The sequence below is a fragment of the Urocitellus parryii genome, chromosome 11, assembly GCF_045843805.1.
Source record: "Urocitellus parryii isolate mUroPar1 chromosome 11, mUroPar1.hap1, whole genome shotgun sequence".
NCBI lineage: Eukaryota > Metazoa > Chordata > Mammalia > Rodentia > Sciuridae > Urocitellus > Urocitellus parryii.
The window spans coordinates 74,261,066-74,277,477 of NC_135541.1; the positions used below are offsets into that span (position 1 = coordinate 74,261,066).

Here is a 16,412-nt window from a genome sequence, read left to right on the forward strand (position 1 = left end):
TTGTTAATTATATTAATTAACGTTCCTTAGACTGTTAGTTATGGCTTAAATGAGGCTAATGTTCATAGCACAGAACTGGAAATAGGATCACATCAGATAAATGGAATCAGTGAGTCCAGTACTACTTTTAGCAGGTAGGTAATTGACTCCCTTTGTTTTCAGATTTTCTCAGGCTACACTCATTGATATTTAATTTTATACAAATTTAACATATGTGGCTATATTAAAAAAAAGTTGGAATTAAGCTCTACAAAGCAGTAACAAATAGAAGGTTTTCAACCACCTTAACAGAAACCACTCACTGAAATAAAATTATCAGAGAAAAACAATGAATTAAAAGAACCACAGCCAAGGAAAAAGAAGACATGTATGCTTAATGTATTAGGTAGCCCATGGGTAAAAGTATGTCAAAAAACTTTAGGAGTCTCTTTTTTTGAATTTTAGAAGTCCAGTGTATTTCTGCCTTAACTTTTTAAAAAATATTTATTTAGTTGTAGACGAACACATGGTATCTTTATTTCATTTTATGTGGTGCTGAGGATAGAATCTGGTGCCTTACACATGCAAGGCAAGTGCTTTATTTCTGAACTACAGCCCCAGCCCTTTGCCTTGACTTTAATTGATGAGAAGAAGTAAAAATGAAAACAAATTTCAGAAGGAAAACAAAAAACATTTATGAATTCCAAGATATCTTTTTACAAAAAAGAAACAAAAAATGATATTCATTTATATTACATTCATTAACTTTCTCAATGGCTAGCACACTTAACTAATAAAACTTTAAAATTTGAACTTCCCTCAACTTCACTCACCTTGGATTTTAATATGTTTGTATATTTTCAAACTTTACAAATATTTTACATGACCACTCACCAATGAGACATGCATCACATTTTTCCAATGTATTTTGCTTGCGTTCTGATTCCTCAAATGATGTAGCTGATTTAAAATTTTCACTTTCACCATTTGCAGTGTGGCTATCCTATTGATGCAAGAGAATTTTTAAACTAAAAAAACAAAACACACCTCAAAATAAATAGTTCAGAGTGTTGACTTATTAACACAAACATCACAAAGTTCTAATGCAATTCTATAATGGTTGAAACTCACTTCCTTTGAAGAAAAATATAGTGACTTCATGGAATGTTGTATCTCTCTTTCTTTTGGTGATATCACAAGTTTTGAAGGACAGCTTAGCTGAGGTGCAACAACATCTGTATTACATGTAACATCTTGTAGCTGAAGGGACCCATTGAAGATCTTCTGTGAGTAAGTTATGAGGAACTCTACTAATCGTGTCTTATTTACATATTCAACAAGGGTGGCGTTGGTGATGGGAACACCTGTGGGCCTTTGCTTCATAAGACAGGGCGCAAATATCACCCCCAAGTCTCTGGAGGTCATCTTGTTTTCTTCAGCATGGTCTACTACCCTGAAGAAGAACACACAAAGCTGTATGAGATTTGCCTATTAGAGGTCCTTAATGGTAGTTTACTATGAATTGAGAAGGGTAGAGGAAGCATGGGCTACAGAAGTCTACAGAAAGTTTGTCAAAGGTCAGGTTTGGTGGGTCTAGGTAAAGAATACATTTGTTTGATTACAATATTTACCACACACCAAACTGAGTTTCCGAGTACTACATTAGTATAAAATTCACAGAAGTAGAAGGAACTACTGACGTTTTAGCAGCAGAAGGAAAAAAATACCCCTAAAAATTGCTCCTTCTTTGTATATGGTATGTACTTCTAGGTCCTTATATTGGAAACTAAAACATCACTGTCAATTTCTCTCTCACTGCCCACAGTTTTCTTTTTAAAAAATATCTTCAGTTGTAGGATACAATATCTTTCTTTCTTTATTTATTTATTTACTTTGATTCAGTGTTGAATATCAAACCCAGTGTCTCACACGTGCTAGACAAGCATTCTACCACTGAGCCACATTCCCAGCCCCACACTAGCTAGTTTTCTAGTCTAGATGATTCTCTCTCCTGAACATCTCTTTGTTCTACTGCCACTCTTGATGTTCTGGCTTTACTTCAAGCACTCACAGCTTTTTATTTCTATGACTATTCAAAGAGATCTGAATTGCAGAAGGCATCTCCACCAACCCATTTTTGATATTGCTGTCAGAAAGATCTATCAGGCAAAACTGGGCATGTGAAATTCTGGACTCCAAGTTCTTTAGTGGGTACAGAAACATTATGGTCAACTCATCAACTGTAGGTAGGATTTTCTTATCAGGCCTGTAGATAGGGTAGCACAGTTCCTGCTACTGCTTGCTATATTGTAGTCTAACAAAATTATATTTTCCAAATGTAAAATGCTTTCTTGTGTCTCCATGTCTGTTACTCTCTGCCCAGTAAGCTCTTTTGCACATTCTCTACCAAATCCCAATCAGTTCTTAAAATCTGACTCAAGGGCTTACCTCCTTTGCTTTACCCCAACCCCAAACTTCCTCTGCATGTCTGCATGCTGTGCACAGCTACTAGAAAAAGGATGATGCTGTTTTGTGGTTATGTAAAGGTCTGTCCCCCATGATGATAATAAGCCCAGAAACAGCAGAAGCCCTGTGTTTCCATCCTGGTTTGCCCAGCTAGAGCCTGACACATAGGAGGCATCTGAGGGAACAGTGTTGGCTGCATGAACATATATTCAATGTCTCCCTTTTCCAACACAGAATAAAAACATCATAAAATTGAAACAATCATTTAAAAAACAATACCACAACAATACAAATGTACTTAATGCTACTGTACTGTACAATTAAAAATGGTTAAGATGGTATAAAAATTCTTACTGCTTAAGATGTATGATAAGGTAATGAAGACTGTTAAAATTTGATGTTGGCAATTGTCCTAGAAGGTCCTTGCTTTTTAGAAGAATTCGGCTTATTTCTAAACACATATTTGGGTATTTTTTGTCATTGGGATTATCCTTGTTGGTTTCTTGTTCTTCATTAGCATGTTGGATCTCTTTTGCAAGGTTCATAAATTCCTTGTACAATTGAAATAAAATCAATGGTTCTGGGAGCTAAAGAAATAAAATTACATTAAAATATCTTCTACTTTTTTGTTGAAGTCAACTATTAGTGACAGTTACTCAAATGATTAAGCACGTTCCTTTAGATTAACAAAATTTAAAGTCAAGATATATTTATTTATTTTGCAGTACTGGGGATCGAACCTAGGACCTCAAGCATGCTAGGCACTCTACTGTTGAGCTTCATCTCCGCCCATAAAACATGTTTGCTAGAGATATAACTTATACAGCAAATCAAAATCTTCATCATAAATTGTATTTATGTTAAAACAAGTTAACAGATTATCAGTTAAACTCTAAACTTTAAATGAAGTTTAAACTTTAAGCTTCATAATGAGCTTTTAAAATTCTTGTTTATATCTTCACTATATTATATTCACATCTGTCCCCCAAATGGCATGATCTCCAGTTGTTTTATTGAAACAAACCCAGGATAATGCACAAAACAAATAAAATGAATTAGAAAAGGCACAGATTTTATTAGTAAAAAATATCAAAATTCTACAGGGCTCATGTTTTCATTGGGTCAGAATGAAGATCAGCACTAGACAATATGACCTATAAAAACATGCTTTCAACATCTTACTAATCAAATTTTAAAACAGCCTGATTTTCCAAGAGTAGATTAAAAGAAAAAGTTCCTCTAACAAATGTCCACTGCCATAATGAATTTCAATGTCTCTACTGATCTGTGATGGAAAATTCAGTGTACCTTTGGCTACCTGCTAGTCCTATATTATCTGTGGAAAGTTAGGATATTGTCCTGTGATCAGTTTCTATCTTCACCACTTTGGGATCTGAAGCAAGTCACATAATTTCTTGGAGCTTTAGGTCAATGAGTCAAATAAAGGTTACTTTCTAACACTATTGCAAGAATTGAGCACAGTTTCCCATATGAAAGCCTTGGACATACAAAATTCCTAAAGTAGAATGCAAGTTTATAGTACTGGACCCCATTAATCTCCTCTCCTTGAATATCTAAAAGAGATGAAGAATGACACATTATAAGACTTACAGTTATTCAAAGGTATAAACTTCTATTTCTCATTTGAAGGGTCTATAAAATGTGATTACAGAGTTACCAATAGTTTTCTGGGCTAACATTATAGATCCAGCAATTTATACTTAATTTCTTTTCCTCCTGTAACCCCACTAATATACAGTAAGCCCATAAGGTCTAGGAAAATAGAGAAAACAAAAAGCAATATTCACAAGTAGAAGAGCAGATGAACAAATCCTGACTCAGCAGTTCCAAGAAAGCTGAACCCTGGTCACTCAACATAATTTTCAGAATCCTAAAGGGACTTGGACAATCAGTACCAGGTCCTATGATCTTGGGGTAGGGTGCAGGTGGGCCATTGGAGACAGGTGGGCCTGTCTTCACTCCATGTTCTTGAGCAACTTCTACCTAAAAATCTGGAAATGTTTTCTCTGGGCAATGTGATACAGAGGCTCTCTGAATGGGGGAAATGCCAAACATAAGAAATAGAGAGGTGACTGTCTGAAAATGGGGATTCGTTGGCTGTATGCACACTGAATGCACAGATCCTGCAGTCATTGTTCCCATGCTAGCTCCTATAGTATTGGTACCATATCTCTAGGCAGGAAAACCCCGTTCCAGAGGGGATCAAATAAACCAGTCCAAGAGCAGGGAACTAGAAACATGTAAAAAGGCATATCCTAAATGGTCTACCTAGAACACTTTATAGGAAAGTTCAAAGTTTTTAAAAAGCCTTAATGTGTTCAAGAGCTTCCAAAGAAATTTCACTCAAATCTTAACATAACTAGACACCATGAAAGACAAAAATCAAAATGAGTAGAGAAAGAACTAACTGCAGGTCTAAAATTATGCTATCAATATGCTGGCCACTAGTTATATTTGGTGAAAGAGTACTGGAGATGCAACTGATCTAAATTGAGATGTGTTCTAAAGAAAAAATAGATACCAGATTTCAAGGACTAACAGCTCAAATATAAATAAATAAATAAACTATCTCATAATTAAAAAATACTAATTAGATATTCAAAATGTTAAATAAAATATTAAAATTAACTTCACCTATTTTTTTTAAAAATTTATGTGGCTATAGTAAATCTAATGTTATATATGAGGGTCAATCGTATTTCTACAGAGGGTTAGAAGCTAAGTAAAGAAAAGAACCCTTACAAGGAAAATCTGTGAATATCCACTGGAAAATAGCATGATATAGTCATTTTTAAAAATGTTATCAAAGGAATAGAAAATCATAATTCTTGAAAATTAAAACAGGATCTCAGGAATGAAGTAATGTACATTAGTCAAAAAGATAAAGTTGAGGAAATGTCTTAGAAAGTTATTGAAGAAAAAAAGAAGAATAGAGGAAAGGTAAGGTAAGGGAACTAGCTTCAACCAAAAAGTACAAAGACAGAGGGTGGGGAAATGGGCAATAAAAATCAAGAAAAGTTCTAAGAACTAAAGCACTGACTACTAACAGAGCTCATGGAGTGGCCATAATAGTGGATGAGAATATGTCCACATCAATATCAATATTGTAAAATCTTAGGATGATGGAGGTCAGGGGAAGATTCTATTTGCTTTTAGAGACAAAACAATAGGCACATAAAGAGTTAGGAATGAAATAAGGAGGATTCACATTTTAAGAGAACAAAAACACCCATACCTTCATAATTCAGAGGAAAAAGAATTTCCAGCCTATAATACTAAAACTTCCACACTATCTACACTACTCCATTTCTGTCAAGAGAGTAGAAAAGACACTTATGGGTGAACAAGTTTTCAAATATTCAATCCTACACTTCACCTCGCTTAAGGACAGATATAACCAAAACAGAATAACCCCAAAACAAGGAAAACAGAAGAGGTGTTCCATCACAAAAGAGAGGAGAGTGATCTCAGGATGACAGCTAATAACCAATATAAAAGGGATCTGTAAGGGAGCAAAAGAACTCCAGAGAAGGACAGATTAAGGATTATCAGCACTATTCTCTCTGTCATTATCTCTTCATTTTCACCCAAGGATAGAAGGCCAGCTGGGTCTGACCCAAATCTCTTTGTACTTGGCTCACAACAATGTGCTGATTAAGTTCCTGTAACTCCTCTGTAAGCGGCTGCCTAAAGCCAGCAAAGTCACTTAATTCACTCCACAGATGTGTGTGTCTGTTCTGTGTGTGTGTGTGTGTGTGTGTGTGTGTGTGTGTGTGTGTGTTTGACTTACTCCTGCAAACTGCAGGTATAATAGTGAGCACAGAAAATGACAATACAGGACAGCCCACTCCCTGACCATATTCCTGCTGGACTTCTAGTACCCACTTTATGGGAAGACCTATGCTTGATGCCCCAAACATGATGAACTTCATGGCCTTGCCTACTGACCTCCCCAAATAGCTATTTTGAAACATCACTGAAGGCAAAGCTAGACTATGATCTAGATACTGTTCTACTTAGTCAATATTCCTAACAGTGTGAACACTGACTTGTACTTAATAGTTACGTTTATGCTTTTAAGTCAGTATTATAAAACTTAAAGAAACAAAAACTTAATAAGTGTTATTTATTCTTTTATGTTTAGGAAAATGTTTATCCATTTTACATGATTAGGAGGCCCTCCAAAGGTGGAGCTGGGAGGCTGCAACATGGAAGAGGTACATGGAAGACTTATACAAGGGATAGTAATATTCTATCTTCTTAAGTGGGGTGATGGGAAATAAATTTTATTTTATTATTATTATTATTATTCTTTAAACTGTATGTATATTTTATAGACATTTTATGATCTGTACATCAATAATGAGAAAAACGTTAACGTGGGAGGATCAGTGGAGTGGAGTTGGGGGAAGAAGGTAGGAAGAAGAGGAACTGAAGCAGAGTGAGTCAGATTCCATGCATGTATGAAATTGTCAGGATGAATCTAGCTACTATGTATATATATAATGCTCTAATAAAAAAAGACATCGACAGTGCCAATGAAAACATATGAAATATAAAACATATTTTTGCTCTTTTTATTTGATGGCAGGTTTAGAATAAAAACTTTACCTGTTGAAGGTATAATTTTAAGACGTCACAGATGTTATTTGGATGAAATTCTGAAAGGTCTACCAAATGCATTCCATTCTCCAAAGCTTGAAACAGTTTTTTAGTTTTTGCTTTGTTTCCAATATCACGATAAATTCCCTTGAATAGAAAAAAAATCATGCAAAATTCTACTTTACTACAAAGGACTAAATGTAGACATCTAAACATATTTGCTGTATCTACTTCAATTTTATTAGTATTTTAGAAAAAAAGTTAAAGTCAAATCAATTAACATTTTCCAAATACATGTGAATAAATTTAGTTATTACAAACTGAGAGTACTGATTTTCTTTTTTTTTAAATATTTTATTTACATTTTAGTTTTCGGCAGAGACAAAATCTTTGTTTGTATGTGGTGCTGAGGATCGAACCCAGGTCGCACCCATGCCAGGGGAGCGAGCTACCGTGCTACCACTTGAGCCACATCCCCAGCCCCACTGATTTTCTTAAAGTCTCCTTTTCATTAAAAGAAATCACACAGGCATTTATATTTTTAGAATTTTAAGAGTTAACAACATACCTGTAAACACAAGGCTCTCTTTTCAATCTCTGAGACACAAATTTTGAGTATAAAAGGAATGCCATCTGGCTCCTTTTTTGCAACATGTGTGAATTTTACTCCAAATAAGTATATTTTTCCCACAAGTTTCTGATGACCACAAATGATGACTAAGTTTTCCAAACACTGTTGATGACAAACAAGGAGACACTACAAGAAAATGACAGTTTAAAACTGATTAACTCATCTTAAAACTATTCACAACTAAGTAAACAGGCATACTAATAACAACAAAAATGAGTTACACATAAGGAGCTAATGTGATTCCAAAAATATCTTACCTCTTCACATTCAACACCTTGGAATACATTTACAGTGCCTTCACAATCTCTGCATTCTGTGGGGAATCTCAATTTTCGGAACTTATGAGTAACAGCTGCTTTTGACATCAATGGTTTCTTAAATGCTTCAAGGGAACTGGGTCCTTACAACAAAAATGTTATTGTATAGGAGGGTAAATTGACCAAAAAACAAAACAAAACAAAAACCAAACCTATATATCTATATATATATATATCATGATATTGTACTTGAAATAATTTTTAGACTTTGAGATTATTCATATATTACAAAAAGCTATTATTTTGAGTTTCTAACATGAAAAAAGCATCCAATTTATAGATCTCTTTTATAAAAAAATACTTTTATTCAACATTTTATCCATGAGTAAAAATCTCCATCAAACCCATAAAATAATTGGAAGATACTATGGCATAATGTTTTCTGAATCAGTAAATTTAAGCCAAGCACAATGGTGTATGCCTGTGATCCTAGCAATTTAGGAGGTTGAGGCAGGAGAATTACAAGTTTGAGGCCCACCTCAGCAACTTTAGTGAGACACTGTCTTGAAATAAAAAATGAAAAAGGCCAAGGATGGCATCTCAGTGATAGAATGCCCCAGAGTTCAATCCCTAGTCCCAGGGGGAAAAATAATATTTATACTTGTATTAATATGCTCTTCACAGAGTTGGGAATTATGTTCATAGGTGGCATATGAATGCTACACATGCTTCAATGAAGAACAGCAACATGAGGCGAGTATGTTAGAAATATTTACATTAAGGATAGATCTCTTCTTAATTCATTATAAAATTATAGGTAATACTAGCTAGTTATATTTTAATATTATATTAATATTCCACTAATTTGGGAAATTATGCCAAGACAGGCATCTGCAGGTATCAAATGTACAAAATTATTTTGTATGAGTCTAATTTGAGTCATTAAGGTAACTGACTTTTATATCCTTCAGCACCCAAAACATTCCTTATTCTGAAGAAGTACACTGAATCTGCTCTTCCTGCTTGATTTCTTATACTCTTTCTTTAGAAGGAGATTTCTCAGACTTTCTCAGGCATGCTCCCTTTTAACAGTAAGTCATTGGATTTATGAAAGAAGACCACTCCTAGCCTGCTATTTTAATACTATGCCAATACATTTTAGATCTACTAATTTTGTTGCTTATTTTTTTTTTTAAGTTTTTGGTGGTGCTGGGAATCGAACCTATTGAACCTATGACCTTGTGTATGCTAAGCAAATACTCTACCACTAAGCTATTATCCCTAACCCTGCTGCTTATTTCAGTTATAATAATAACTGATTATTATATTGTCAACTAATACTTGAACATAATTATTGGGATATATTTAAGTTACTGTGTGGCGCTTTTGTTTAGTACACAGCAAAGTAATGATTCTTTAAAAAGATACTATCTTACTAACATCATGAGGTGCTACTACTTCAACCAATTTAATGGATTTTCATTCAGGTGAATACAATACAATACCAGCTTCTGAAGGGGAAGGTGGCTCTCTTTCATCTAAATCATCTGCAGAAGACATGGTTCCACTGGATGGAGTTTGTGGAACTTTTTGATGAAAGTCTCCTAAAAGAAAATTGTTGCTACCATTACCTGGCTATTCATTATAGAATATTACAAATAGGGGGCTGGGACTGTGGCTTAGTGGTAGCGCACTTGCCTTGCATGGGTGAGGCATTGGGTTCAATTCCCAGTACCACATATAAATAAATAAAATAAAGATCTATCAACAACTAAGAGAAAAAGTATTAAAAAAGAATATTACAAATGGGAAATGACAATATTTTTGGAATTATACAAGTCACACTATTTTATTAGCTTCACTGGAAAATTTTGCTTGCTTTTTTATCTTTTTTAAAAAAATATTTTATTAGTTGTTGATGGACCTTTATTTATTTATATGTGGTGCTGAGAATTAAGCCCAGTGCCTCATACATGCTAGGCAAGTGCTTTACCACTGAGACACAACCTCACCCCTCCATTCTTATATTCTAGATAACAGGGAGTTCTGATGTTCATTCATTCCTGGGAAAAAAAAGAATTTAACTAAATCCATCTGACTTTTCCAAATAAATTTAAAATTAGGTCATATATTCCTATGAGAATTTACTGACAACTTCTGATAGAAAGTATTAGAGGTTGTAAGCCTCACAAAGATAGGTAGTATCTGATATTCATGTTCTATATCTAATATCTGACAGTGGCTAACAAAATAGTAAAGTTGTCATTAAATGTTTCCTAAGTTATAAATAAATGTATATAATCTAAGGCCTTCTAAGGTATACAAAAATCATTTGAACCCAATAATCCAATAGTAAAATTAAATTATGTTATTAGTAATTCAGGAGATAGGAGCCAGGAACAACAACCCAGGGATCTCTAGCCAGGAGCTGAAACCACAAGTTCAAACTATGTCAAAGGACACTGCTGTGTATATATCAAAGCTGGTATGGAAGCAGACTGACTAGCAGAGATTTACTCTGATGAAATTATAAACAGGTCTGCAACTGAGTAAAGAATTCATCTTAACTCAAAATACTTAAAAAAAAAAAGGCTTTGGAATTTGATGAAGTCAAACCCTATAACATCCCCCAAGGGCTAGGAGGAAGGCAGATAGCCAGAAAGGACTATAGCAGTCTTTGGTGGAAGAATGTGTAAGCAAGACTCTCTTGGGTTTAAATGTGACCTTCTCCTGCTAGCTATAAAACCTATGGTGAATTATCCCAATTAAGGACTTTAAGGCAGACATGGTGGTTATAATTGGGACTAGATCTCATCCATAAAGCCTGATTTTCTAATTCCAGAGCTCTAGTTCATTTAATGATCAAATGAGCAATCTGTTCCTTCATAAACCTGTATTCTCTTCAGAGTGAAAAGCACCTGTTAGGTCTGCATTCTTAGAGCATCTTTCCTCTTCTGTTTCATTACAATTGTCAGGAAGGTGCAAAACATCCTCTAAAGCATCAGCAGGGCCACATCTAGGCTTCTGGGAACTACTTGTTAATGGTTTATTTACATTCCTAAGAAAAAGCAAATAAAGCTCAGCACTAACAATATCTACTTTATAACACAGTCAGAAAAATTTGTTCATTTAATAAATGTAGAGTAATTAACTGAATATTATGAACAAATTATTACATGGTTCAGCTTCTTAAAGGAGATATGGGTAAAACTTATTTTCACAGTTGAAACATGAACAGGAATAGCAATGGTACAGTTAGTAATTCACTTTATGATTAAACTTTTCCAACATCACCTCAGTGGAAAATGTAGGTTAAATTTTGTGGACATTCAAAATGTGTATGTTTGTCCTTTGCCATTCCCAAAAGATTTATGTCTCACAAAACTGAAGTCTGTCAAAACGGAAAGCTTTACTCTCAAGTGAGTTACATCTATTCACTAAATGGACTAAGAAATGACAAAATAATACAAAAAAAATCCAGAAATTTATAAAGCTAATTCTATGAATGTTAGAAAAGATACCTCTTTATAATAGTCAGGAACTTAGTAAATGTCTTATTTCTAGAAATCCACGTATATAGTAATTCTTACCCATCAACTTTTTCTTCTTCAGTTGAATTTGTAGCCTTCACAGATTCACTATACTCTTGGCCTGGATCATAAAGTTTGGCGTTATCACAGAGAGACTGTAAACTGTTTGCAAGGGAGGCAGCCTGCAGGTGCTGCATCTGGAAGAGGTTAACTGTTACCTATAGTCACAGAGACAAAAGGCAGAAACAACTCCTGATATACAGAATGCATTATAAATAAATGTACATTGATTTCAATGAATGCACCAATGTAAAGGGCATATAAGTAAAACAGCACTGAATACCACTGTATACATGGTATACTGCCTAATATTATGAAAGATAAGGATTTTAAATAAAAAAGCAGTTTTAATCTAATATCTAGGAGTGATCATTTCCTGCAAAACGGTTTTAAACTGTAAAGTGTAAAAGGTACAACCGACTCCCCTGATGGTTCACAATCTGAGGATCCACAGCTCTGTACCCTGCTGGTTTGACCACACTGCCTACACTTACTTATATGACCGTGATCAAGTTATTGATAACCAGTGACTTGAAGAAAATTGACATTCGAATGAATCACCGGAGAGACCTTGTTCAAATGCAAAGTGTGGATTGAAACCCAAGATCCTGCATTCCTTATAGGCTTCCAAAGTAATGGCAATATGACTGTTTCAAAGACCTCATTTTTAGAGAAAAGGTTTTCTAGAATTTTGTTTCTGCATCAGTTAAAAAGGAGGTAAAAACAATTATATTTTACCCAATATGACTACATATGAATTAAATAACTTAATGTAGACAAATAGCTCAATACACTGGTATGTAAATACTTAATCTTAAATATCATCAACTATAGTTTGAAGTGAAGAAGATGTGTCAAAGGTAAATGGTTAACCTAAATGACTTACAAGGTAATTTCAAATCCTTGGATTTTATAATCCTATTCAATTATTATATATTTCTGTAAGCTACAACATTAATTAATTAAAATTTGGTAAATTAATGAAACATAATTTTAAATACCCAAACATTTTAAATGTTTCTTATTCAGATGCAGTAATCTTACTATCCCTGGGCTACACTGAATTTGCTCAAAAACCCTGGGCAGAATGCACAAATCAGCTATCTAAGAACTCCAAAAAGAAAATGGTAGTGGATAGAATGTAGCAAATAAATTACAATTCAACATATATTTTCCTTGCTCCCACCCCAATCACATTTCCAGCCCATGCTTGGCCCCTATGCAAAAACAGTTTGAGATCCAGAAGTATACACAGGGTTTGGATAGAAAGAACTCCAAGAGAGATCCTCTCCAGTCTAAGAAACAAACAAACAAAAAGACATGGAATAGGAGATGTGACTAAAAGAGCAGGTGATAACCCTGGTTTCTTTGGTGGGTTTGTTTCCTTTCCTGCCAGATGAATTGTGCTCTAAGGAGTGAGTGGATATGAAATTCCTCTTGTTTTCCTTTATTCTCTCCTTATTTCATGACTGAGAATTGATGCCCCTGGCTCCCTGGAGGACAGCAGAGTAGGCAGTTACATTTTAGTTTCCCAGTCAGAAGACTAGGCAGGGAGGCACACTGGAGCTGGAGAGGGAATCTAACTAGATCAAATTCTGTTAAACTTAAAAAAAAGAGAAATGAATGTTCAATGGAGGTTATAAACAGGATGAAAAGTCACAGAATGTATGCTGAAAATAGTTCAGATATCATCTAATGTTACTTGTCACACAAAGAACCAGAAAAATCTCGAAAGTTTCATCAACTCACAAGTGAATAGACAGTGCACAGATATCAACACTGAAGTAACTCAGATGGTGCAATTATCAGATGAAAACTCTAAAGCAGCTATGATAACATGTTCAAGAAGTGAGGACAATCAATCTTGATACATGAACAGACAGAAGTCTTAGAAGAGAAATAGAAGATTCAAAAAAGAAACAAAAGGGAATTTTCCGATTACAAAATTTACTAAAGGATTGAATAGGAAAACGGAGTCAGTGAACCTGAAGACAAATCCATAGGACAATAAAGTTGCCCCTCAATTTATGATATACTTACTTCCTTATAAACTCACCCTAAGTTGAAGATGTATTTAAAACCCACTGTAAAGTTGAACAGTGTTAAGGCTGAGCCATAGTAAGTTGGGGACTGTTTGTAAAAACAATTAAAGGGACAAAGATTGGGGGAAAAAACAGGATCATTCAAACCTGTGAGAGCACTTGAGTCACCTGAGTTTAAGAGAGGAGAAAGAAAGTGCTACAAATAAAAATATTTGAAAACAAAACAACAACTAAAACTTTGTCGATATTTGCAAGGGTCAAACGTGTAGATTCAAGAAATTCAGTAAATCCAAAATAGGAGAATGTCAGCAAAATCCATGCACAGTATATCTTAGCCAAACTGCTGAAAAGACAAAGAAAATCTAACCTTGGAAGTAGCCAAAGAAGCAACACAAACCATACAAGGAACAATGATGCAAATGACTATGGATTTCTTCTAAGAAACCATGGAGGCCAGAGGCAGTAAAACAACATTTTTAAAGTGGTGGGGAAAGAAAAACAACAACCGAATTGTGTATTTAAAACTCAATGTACACGATCCAACATGGCAGCGGGCGCGGAGAGATCAAGTCTATGACCTCTCCAGCTGGGCAGGATAGGGAGTCGTAAACTGTCTAAATGCTGTTTGCTCAGGATCACTAGGCAATGCTGAGCTGACATGGATCTGGGGCCAACAGTTTGGGCCTCTCAGAACACACACCGAGCTCGGATCGGCTGAATTCAAGCTCCCGTTCACCTGCTTCTCATGACTCAGCACTAACGATCCCGCTGAAATAACTGGTCAGCTCTTCTAAACTTACAGAGGTAAAAACCAACTGAGCCTTCATAGGCAGTGGCCACAGGATTGAAACGGGGCTTGGGAGAGACAGTCAGGACCCACCCGTTGCATTGGTCACCCAGCAAAGGGAACGAATGGTCACCATTTGCATGGGATACCACCATGGCAGACAACTGACGTCACGGGCGGAGGAGATAACTTCATTGAAACCAGCAGTGACAGGTGTGTAATCCCCTAGCCATCCCTCTCCACACAGTGGGGAAACCTTAAGGGCCCCTCCCAGCTCTCCCGTAAGGGCCCCTCCCAGCTCTCCTGAGAGCGCGATAGCCAGACCAAGGGAATTAGGAGTGGCGCAGGACTCCCGGTGCGGAACTCCCAGCTACCGCTCACACCAGTGCTGACAACTGAGGTCTCTTGCACCAGCTACCGGGGGCGTGGCTACCGGAGGGCAAGCAAATTCACTGAGGGTTCTCAGCCCCAAGCTCTACAAACTTAGGGTCTGAGGGAGCCAAACAGGGAGAGTGTGCCCAGGCGTTCATGAAAACAGTGCTCCCAGGAGCAGCAGACCTGGCATATAGCCAGTATTGTGGTGAGCGTCACAAGTAAGCAGGGCCTGGCTCGAGGAAACACAAGAGAAGGCCCTAGACACTCAGGATTGGAGACCCACCCAGTCTGGGCGGAAGAGCTACTGCACAGTGATTGGTTCCCACCTATTGAGAGAAGAAGCTTGGTCCAGTGGGCACAGCTCCACCTACTGGAAGAGAAGTTAATCGAAATCTATGACTGCATTTAATAATATTATTATTATTATTATTATTATTTTCAATTTGAGTTTTTTTTCTTTCATTTACATTTTGTTGTTGTTGTTATTGTTCTTTAACTTTTTTAATGTTTTTAATTTTTTAAAAATTTTTTTATTTTATTATTATTATTTTTTTAAATTTTAAATTTTCATTTTTTTATTATCAGTATTTAAAAAAATTTTTTTTCTTTCTTTCTTTTCTATTTTTTTCTTTTGTCTTTTCATTTCTTTTCAATTTTCTTATTCCCACTTCCTTGAATTTTACCTGCCTACACTCATTCTCTTTAGTGACTTCTTCTCTTCCCTTCTAATATCTTTCCTCCCAAGCATCAAATAAATTTATAAGAGTAAACAGTAACTCAGCAGTCAAACAGAACAAGAAGTAACATGAGCAGCATAAAAAAGCAAGGAAGAAAAGGAGTACAAACAATGAAGGACAGCCTAAATACTCAGGAGGAACTAGAGTCACCAGAAAAATGGTCATATAAAGAACTCAAGGAATACCTTAGACAGATGGAATGGAACCTTAAAGAGGATACGAGACAGCAAATCCAAACAGTGAAAGAACACATTGAAAATGAATTACATAAACAGATAAAAGAAGAAGTTAAGCATTTTTATCAGGAGATAGAGATTATAAAAAAAATCAAACAATAATTCTAGAAATGAAGGAAATGATAAACCAAATTAAAAACTCAACTGAGAGTATCACTAACAGAGTGGAGCAAGTAGAAGCCAGAACGTCAGATAATGAAGACAAAATATATCATCTTGAAAAGAGTCTAGCCAACTCAGAAAGGCTGGTAAAAAATCATGAGAAAAACATCCAAGAGATATGGGATAACATAAAAAAAACAAACTTACACGAGTCATCGGGATAGAGGAAGGTACAGAGATTCAAACCAAGGGAATGAGTAACCTGCTGAATGAAATAATTACAGAAAACTTTCCAGAAATAAAAAAGGAAACGGATATACATATTGTAGACGCATACAGGACACCGAGCACACAAAATCACAGTAGACCAACACCAAGACACATTGTTATGAAGATATCCAATATACAGAACAAAGAGAAAATATTGAAAGCTACAAGAGAAAGGAGGCAGATTACATTCAGGGGGAAACCGATAAGGTTAACAACGGAATTTTCATCACAGACGCTGAAAGTGAGAAGATCCTGGAACAATGTATTTCAAACACTGAAAGACAATGGATGCCAACCAAGAATTCTGTATCCAGTAA

At 35.5% G+C, this 16,412-nt stretch overlaps 1 protein-coding gene across 1 annotated transcript in view; it reads right to left on the reverse strand.

Moving 5' to 3' along the window:
- The window catches only part of LOC113177432 (rho GTPase-activating protein 29-like), a 64,306-nt gene that overhangs the window by 2,508 nt on the left and 45,386 nt on the right, over positions 1 to 16,412 (reverse strand). Inside the window, 9 exon segments of the mRNA XM_026381966.2 lie at positions 874 to 982; positions 1,111 to 1,432; positions 2,800 to 3,032; positions 7,078 to 7,215; positions 7,637 to 7,825; positions 7,957 to 8,099; positions 9,462 to 9,587; positions 10,848 to 11,014; positions 11,547 to 11,704. Of these exon segments, the coding sequence (XP_026237751.2) occupies positions 874 to 982; positions 1,111 to 1,432; positions 2,800 to 3,032; positions 7,078 to 7,215; positions 7,637 to 7,825; positions 7,957 to 8,099; positions 9,462 to 9,587; positions 10,848 to 11,014; positions 11,547 to 11,704 (1,585 nt within the window).